Source organism: Rhipicephalus microplus, chromosome X (genome assembly GCF_043290135.1).
Source record: "Rhipicephalus microplus isolate Deutch F79 chromosome X, USDA_Rmic, whole genome shotgun sequence".
Lineage (NCBI taxonomy): Eukaryota > Metazoa > Arthropoda > Arachnida > Ixodida > Ixodidae > Rhipicephalus > Rhipicephalus microplus.
Genome location: NC_134710.1, coordinates 337658120 through 337667012, shown reverse-complemented (window position 1 = coordinate 337667012; position 8893 = coordinate 337658120). Strand labels below are relative to the sequence as shown.

The following is an 8893-nucleotide window of genomic DNA, read 5'->3' as shown; positions in this document are numbered from 1 at the left end:
ACTATAGTAGGGAGGGCATATGAGAAATAAGAAGCAGTCACAAGACTGCGTGCAGGCCAACGGACAGGCTGAAATTTGAATGAAATTTCCTGAAACCTGGTGTGTCAAGTTTTGGCTCTCTCGAAAGACAATTTTCTTTGCCTTTACCAATCAGGAATGATGTTGTTCCTAGTAGATGCCATCATAATTATGACGTTACGATGGCTGGTGACACGCCCTCACGCCTAGCCGTGTGTGGGTTACCTGTGTCTGGAGGAAAGGTTTGGTGGGGGTTGAGCTGCAGCTGGGTGCTTGGACCTTTCCGAGGCCCCCTGGAAGAGACAACACACCCCTGGCCCAGGCTTCGCCTAGAGAGCAGTCCTGAGCTGACCCACTCAAGGAAAGCCAGCAGTCACCATTTCTTATCTCACTACACATATATTTATCTCTTTCTCTCAATTTTCATGTTTCCTGCCTTATCTCTCGTTTATTTGCTTTCAATGTTTTTGGTGGCAACAATATATATGTGTTGTATTGAGCCTTGGGTAAAGATATTAGATTATAGTGGCGGTGTACAGCTGACGCATGCAGGTTCTTGAGACCTGTAGCAACTCCATGTTAGGCATGGCAGTAGGCGTCTACCAGTGCTGCTGAATTTCAAAACCATGTTATTGCTGCAACTTTCCCACACTTTACATATTGGCCTATCGAAAGAGATTGCATCAAAGCAGAATTTAACCTTATTCTCTGTTCCAGCCTATACTCCGTTTCACCAGCTGTTGGGAGTGTAGCCAAAGGTAGAGCTCTCATCCAATCAGGGCTGTGGAGGCACAGCAAATAGTCCCTGAAATATTTCAGAGATCAAATACTATTTCGCAAGCTACACTCATAGAAATTGAAAACGCGATTAAGATTGACTGTTTGAATGCATGCAGTTTTAAATCATTAGTGAAATTAAGACACACAGCCCACACGGACAGATCTCTGCGGAGTTTTTTGTGAGGTGGTGATGCGCCGTTTCTCGGAAACATGGTGTCACCGGAGTTGGTTGTGTCTGTGCAAGATGCCCCTCAAGCTGAGTGACCAGTAAGCCATCCTTCGAATGTGCGCGGTATTCCCAAGCTGGCAAAGCAGATAGCTTTAAATATTCTTTAAGGGGTTCGCATCGAGTGTGGAGACAGTGCAAGTGAGGATGCTCTTACTAAGAAAACTGCAAAACTGACCCAAGTGAGTGAGCGAACGCTGTATCAGTGGAAAACTGATACAGTTATAGTAGTGTCATTATGTTATAGCTGCTCTGGTTATGTGTGAAGTCCACTTGTCGCCGGAGTGCAGTGTGCTGGCACCAGCTGCAGAAGCGCACGCCAGCGGAGCACAGCTTGGCCCCGATTATGGAGCGTGCCATAAATGGGCTTTCTACGAGTGATTTTTGAGCATCTCCAGTAATTGGTTGAGATAAGAGAAAGGAACTTTTAGCTGACTTTAATAATTTACTGGGAATTCAAGGCCGCGTGCTGCACTGTAATATTTGGCTCGGGCGTTGTATGAAGGCTTTACCGATCGGCAGCGTTTTCTGATTTGGCTCAAAAAGTTTTGCAGGGCTTCTTTAAGTATACTTCTGGGCCCACTATTTCAAGCACTCGGCATGCCACCATTAATGTCAAAGTCACTGACGTGCTACCAAGCGCCTAACAATGATGGATTTTTAGAAATAAAAGCTGAGTTGATCATCTACAAAAAAGAGCGGAGAGAATGCACCAGAGACTAACTCAATGGTAAAACAAGTCATCTGAAGCTTACAGATCGAAGGCACTGCAAGTAAAGACCAACATGCAGCAGACACTTGACCTTTAATTTCTTGACTATTCAGTTTTAATGATGTTGTCCATGACAGCCATGACCGATGCGAACACTTTGTCCGGGTCGTCCTCAGCTGAGATCTGAAACACAAACACAACATACTTTATCAAAACTTTGCAGCAAGCCTTAAAGGGTGACTAGGAAAGTTTAAAGTATAATAGCGTGCCCCATGTATTTTAAACACACACACACTAACAGCAAGCAGAATAGACATATAACCCTACTTTGGGGTTTCTCGAGTTGTACAGGTGAGCTGACCGTGAACTCAGTCTTGCATTTGATCTTTTGGACTCGCATTGTAACCGCTCATTACTTGCATGTATGTGTTTCATGACTTGAGCCCGGATTTTTAGAAACTAAAAACAGTGTTTTAGGCAACAAAACTAAGTAGGCCGAAAAGTTTTAGGCTCCTAAACACGTAAATATGAACACAATATATTTTTACGAAAACTCAATATTTTGTGGAAATAGTTGCGCAACCTTTCTGCGACCGGAAGTAATGAAACCTTATAGCTTGTGATGGCACAAAGGCGCCAGTTCTTAGCATAAAGCCAATCAATTGTCCTTTTTTTCGCCTGGTTTGCGGAGCATTATCACCAGTTTAACTACGTCCACTGCAGAACGAAGGCCTCTCCCATGATCCGCCAATCAACCTGGTCTTGTGCTTTTTGCTTACACGTTATATCTGCGAACTTCTTAATCTCATCGGTCCACGTAACTTTCTGTCTCCCGCTCGAGCGTTTTCCCTCTGAAGGAATCTAGGCAGTTGCTTTGCATGACCAGCAGTTATGCTGCCTGAGGTTTAGTGGTTGATTATCATTTATTATTTAAGAATGCTCGCCGAATGTGATCCACCCTATCCTTATCGTTCTAGTTACTTCACTCTCATGGTTGGGCTCAACGGTTACTACCTGTCCTAAATAGATATATTCCTTAACAACTTGCAGAAGTCTCTCCAACTATCATGAAGCAATGTTCTCTGCCCAGACTGTTACACATTAGTAATATGCATGATAATTTTCAGACCTACTATTTTGCTTTCCATGTTCAGTTTAGTATTCATGACCTGTAATTTGTCCCCCGAGTTACTTATCAAGGCAATGTCATCAGTGAATCGTAGGCTACTAAGATACTTTCCATTAGCTCGATCCCCAACTCTTCATAATCTGGGGCCCTGAAAACCTCCTGTAAACACGTGGTGAAGAGCATTGGAAGGATTGCGTCTCCCTGCCTTACACCCTTCTTTATTGAGATTATGTCGCTTTCTTTAGAGAGAACTATAATGGCCGTGAATCTTCTGTAGATTTCTTCTAGATTGATTATGTAGGGTTCATCGACGCCCTAATTTTGTAGCGCCTGCATTACTGCTGATGTCTCGACTGAGTCAAACGCCTTCTCGTAATCTATGAAGGCAATGTATAGAGCTCGGTTATATTTCGAGCATTTCTCTATCACCTGATGCATAGTATGAATATGGCCCCACCGCAGTGTTCTAGTGGCTAAAGTACTCGGCTGCTGAACCGCAAGTCACGAGATCGAATCCCGGCTGCGGGGGCACGTGCATTTTCGATAAAGGGGGAAATGATGCAGGCCCATGTGCTCAGCTTCGGGTGGAAGTTAAAGAACCTCAGGCTATCGAAATTTCCGGCGCCCTCCACTATGGCATTTCTCATAATCATTAGGTGGTTGTGAGATGTTAAACCCCTCATATCAATCAATAGTATAAATATAGGCTATTCTGGAGCAGCCTGTACGAAATCCTGCTTGCTTTTTTGTTTGATTGAACTCTAATATCACCCTAATTCTACCAGCTATTATTTTTGTGAATAGTTTAGCGGGAATGGACGATAAGCTGATCGGTGTATTTTGTGGTCTTTCATATCTCTTTTTTTATAGGTTATGATGATTTTCACGTTCTTCAAAGATTTTGGTACCTTTCCTATCAAGAGACACTTGGTACATAAGGTGGCCAGTTTTTCTAACACAATTTCTCCACCATGTTTCAGCTGGTCCATTGTTACCTTATACTCACCAGCAGCTTTGCCTCTTTGCATTCTAGGGCATTCATTACTTCCCCTTTGATATTGATAGAATGTCGAATTCCTCTGGGCTATTATTGCTTCTTACGACATCATCCTGGTTGTTTTGGCTTCTGTACAGCTCCCTGTAGAACTAACTCCTCCGCCACCCCAACCACCCTATCCATAATGTTTATGAAATTGTCTTCCTTGTCCTTTAATGTATACATCGGATTTTTTGTTTATGCACAAATTTGCCTTTGCAGCTCTTAAAATTTCGCCGTTTTTTACCACCTGCTTGATTCTCCCAATGTTATACCTACTGATGTCGCCTACCTTACTTCTATTAATTAGCTTCGAAAGCGCTACTAGCTGTATTTCGTCGGTTCCATTTTTGGCTTGGTCAATAACATTTTTCGTCTCGTAGGGTAGTTTGCCATTGTCCTGTCCAGTGACTGTACCTCCGACTTCCATTGCTCAATCTTTGATGATACTAGTAAGAGTATTGTTCACTTTGCCAACGCTGAAACCGGGGATCTAATTTACAACCGCGACTCTAATCTGAGGCAAAACTATCCATTCCTGTACTTTACTTCTCAATACCAGCTTAGTTATTGGCTTCTTATGTATCAGTTTATGCGTTTCATTTTTTTTTCTAGGTGAATTCAAACTCTTATCATTCTTACCAAAAAGATTACCAGAAAGAGGTGAATCGTCAAACTGACCAGCACTTAATGGCCAACTTAATTGACGACATGCAGAATATATTCACTTATCTGAATAATAAGTATTGGGTTGATGGCATACTGCCTCAGGAACTGAAATCGGCCGAAAGTACCTTTATTCCCAAACACGGAAAGCCGATCAATATAGAGAACCTTCGTCCTATTTCTTTAACCTCCTGTGTAGGCAAGATATTGGAGAAGGCACTGTACATTCGGCTCACTGAATACATAGATATTCAGTAGTAAAAAAGAAGCATGAACAAGTACAAATATTCGAATTGTTCAAACCAACATCAGGAGACACAATCTTGTTACTCCTTCAAAATTCTCAACAATTTTGGGACGTGAATCATTTGATGAGGGACCCAACTGAATGCGTAATAACGCCACTTCAGGCTATGCGATAAGTTTGCCAGGCTCAAATCAGAGTTGAAAAGCATAAGAGCAGTGTAGCATTCACGTATGTCATCGGTTGAAACCATGCTGTCGCTTGAAAGACCATAAAGCCCTTCCGCAGTTTAGGGTGTTTTTGCTTTTGTAGGTCCATTTAAATGGCCCTGCACCCCTTTCTGAGCGTGGCCAGAAAATACTGCCGATTGGTATTATTAGTTCCCGAGAACACGCAAGCCGATAATTATAGGGTGGCACGAGCCTAGAATATACAACTCATTCTATGTCAACCAGGAAAAGCATTCCCTATTCTTCTGACCAATCATGGATAAACCGATTGGCTGGTTTGAGCATCGTGAGCAGCCTAGCTACGATGTCCGCCGCAAGATGCCCCCATATGTCTGCTCGCAAGCTCGCGACCACACTGAAAGAAAGCTAAGCGTTCAAAGAAAGTGCTCAAGCTCGTGACCCGCACTGATGAAGGCGTCATCTTTTTGCCCCCTTGTGATCTCTTTTTCTGCATAGCTTTTAGAACGCTCCCAAGTACAAAAAGGGAGTGAAAGCGCCATAAGCGCTGAATTCCTGTATGCTCCTACTTGACAGATTCTAGAAGTAGCAGTGGATTCGTGACGAAATAAGCTCTTTTAATTGAGCTATTAAACAATTACTTGCAAGAGTGTTTCAGAGCTCCATGATCAAGTCACCTTCACTCGTTTTGAACCCCGGTGAGCTGCCGAAGTTTCGATGACGAACTTCAGCGTAATGAAATGTGGGCTTCGAGTATGTGCCTTGCGTAATTTCACGTCGCAGCAAGCAAGGATACGGTCTTTTTTTCTAAAGGAAACCATAAGCCCACCTTGTGAACGATAGATTTGTACTTCTGAAGCACGGGCTCTGACTCGTCGTGAAAGGTCCTGATCCGCTTGACGATGGTGTCCTCATTGTCGTCCATGCGGCCGCTCGTCTGGCCCTGCTTCAGAAGCCGGGCCTTCATCGTATCGTCTGACACCTCGAAGTAGATCAGGTTCGTGCACTTGCACACCTGCACAGTTTCATTTGCAATAAATATGTGATTGCTCATATTTATTATTCAGCATGATATTCATAATATCAATTTTTCGATTGTTTGTTTTCTATTAGAAATATCCGGTGAAGACTGATATATTGCTACTATCTGTCTACAGATCACACAACTTGCCTATACGACACGACCTCCTTCGCCGACACGCGATTTGCTCGTTTCCCGTGAAGGCAGTGAAATTGGCATCATGACCACGATTTATTAGAGACATGTGCACGTAGCGCCGTCTGTCACATGTGGCAGCTGTGGTCAGCAGTAACTGAAGCGCAGATAGGTGAAAAGAAAATCATACTCGACAAAGAAAGCCAGTCAGGAAGAACTCCAGGTTCTACAGCAGGGACTCGCAAAGGACATTCTGGTAAAACTGTAGTGTCGAAATACAAATCGCGTGGCTTCCCCCGAGAATTTATTTCTTCATAATATGGCCGAGGTATTTCTAATGGGCTGTATTCAACTGTCCCGGGAAGTCACACGCCTTGTAGTGTGACAGTTCTTTTAGCAGAATTTTCAAGTAAGTTAGTGCATTATGGAACGGGGTTAACTTTTTGATACCTATCTTTTTTTCGTCAGATATACGTATATTTCGCCTCTTTCCCATTCACTTAAGGCAGGTCATCATTGCTTCTGTCAAAACAAGGCACCCCGTACAGGTGTCCTGGAAATCCTGGAAAGGTTCTTTATGTTCCAACTAGATTTTGCAGAAGGCAAAAGGTGTAATTTCCTGGCACGCACCAAATTAGCTCTGCTGTATATAGTCATACTTCTAAAAGCACATGCCTTTGAACTACAGCAAAACTTGTTCAGTTTAATTTATGCTAGATAATTTTGGGAAAATTTGTGTAATAGATGGTACACACGTTTCATTGAAATCTATTCATTGGTGAGGAGCAGATTATAAACCTCAGCAGTGGTCAGGTGCTTATATTTATGGATTGGCATGTGTATACTTACAGTAAATACACGAATTTTCACAGGTGCATCGGTTATCAAGTCGCATAGGAAACAAAAATAGAAAAATGTCTACGAAAGAGAAAACGATTGTCTAACAGAGTAGTATTCGTGGTAGCAACTTATGTGCTCAATGGCGCTCCCTTGGTGCGCTTTGCGTTTCAGAGTGCTTTTGCTGTGACAGGTCTGGCATTGAAAGATTATTTATTACGCATACAACAATTTGTACGCAGTATTCACCAAAAATCTAAAACTGCTATAATCGTACAATGACCAAAGTTTTTTTTACCGAAAATTAGGGTGAAAATCGCTGGCATTGCTCCCCATTGTGCAGAGATGGAGACTCTTTTGGTATATGTTTTCAGGGCTACTTGTCCTTCTTGAACTGCGGTACTAGAGTTTGCAGGGAAAACCGAAAAGGAACCTTGGCAACTTTCACCCAGTTCTAAGACCATTCACTTTACCGCGTCCTCCTCCCTCCTACTCATCATCCCAAATTCGCCTCTGTCCCAAATGAGGTTTTCTTCTGTTCCACACAACTCATTCGAGATCCTCGAACTTTTACTCCGTCATCTCGAAGGGAACTCCCCACCCTTGAAACATCTAGTGGCAAAATACGGAATCTATGGCAGCATATACAAAAGTGCCAGATTTCGACTGGAGCCACTCGATATGGACACATTTTAAGCCACTGATGTAGTACGAGGTGTAGTACAGATGCATTTTCTTTTTTTATAATAGCTATGTATTTATGGGTGTGTCTATTCTGGTAATATATTAAGGGCCAAGACCTTCGATTCCTTCATAAATGCAAAATTTGACTGTCCGCGTTAATACGAGTGAAAAAAAATCATCACCTGATGCCATGACTGTCATAAATCACCAAAATTTGACATATAATTATGGTGTCATCATGGCGTCATAAGACGATGTCAAATCGTCACTCGGTGGCGCCAATAACGGAGGCAATGAAAAGGCAGGTGAGCTGCCCACAGTTTGCAATGACTCCTATCCTAGAGGCAGTGCAGAGCCACATTACGTGCAAGAAGCTCGTGGAGGGAGGCAGTGGAGGATCAATTCATGTACGGAAAAGAAAAAAGGCGTTCGCCTTATAGTCGCCTTAGAAGAAAGGACTGTCCCAGAGAATTATATATACACCGCTTTCCAAAGCGATTTCGTGTGTGCCATCACAGCGTCACAAATGAATAGCACGTGTTCACAAAAAAAAAGTCCAGTAGGAAGCTCGGCTTTGCCTTAGCCGTATTTTTCTCTAGGCTTTTGCGCAGCAACATGAAGAATATACATATATCCTGAAAAAATAAAAGTACACAATACAACTCGACTACTTGCATTACCAACGGTTAACATGCTGCAAGAGCCACACGCAAGGACGTTATCGAAATATAGTCCTCAAATTGTTTAAGCAGCACGGTGCGTTGTTATGCTTAATTTCGATCTTCTTGTATGAAGATCAGGAATATGAACAGGTGAACACAAATGGCGTACATTCCTTGACGTGGACAAACTACCTTATATGTAAAATACATTAACGGCACGAAGCTGCACGTAGAGAAGAAGCTTACGTCAGATTCGAAGCGCTCCCCTTGCTCGACATTCCTGGGATAACCATCAAGGAGGAATCCTTTGGCTGTCAGTAAGTCTTTCTTGATTATTTCCTTTATCAGTTGAATGATCATATCCTGCAATACGAAAAAGAGGTGCTCATCAATTATATAAGCACTCGAATTTCTGGCACCTGTAACTCCCAAACAGCTGGATGATTAACAGGGCAAAGGAAGTTGCGATTATTGCTTATACAAACATACATACATGCCGACGGTATCTGCATGTTAAAGAATTGTGGTCTCACTGCATACCCAGTATAATTTCTG

General features: G+C 42.7%; 1 protein-coding gene across 1 annotated transcript in view; it reads right to left on the bottom strand.

Annotated features, from left to right (window-relative positions):
* Positions 1-1841: 1841 nt before the first annotated feature.
* Positions 1842-8893, bottom strand: part of LOC142775342 (adenylate kinase isoenzyme 1-like) — a 37449-nt gene continuing 30397 nt past the window's right edge. The window contains exons 5-7 of the mRNA XM_075876702.1: positions 8585-8701; positions 5829-6014; positions 1842-1919 (exon numbers count right to left, since the gene is read on the bottom strand). Of these exons, the coding sequence (XP_075732817.1) occupies positions 1842-1919; positions 5829-6014; positions 8585-8701 (381 nt within the window). The remainder of the gene's footprint in view (positions 1920-5828; positions 6015-8584; positions 8702-8893) is intronic.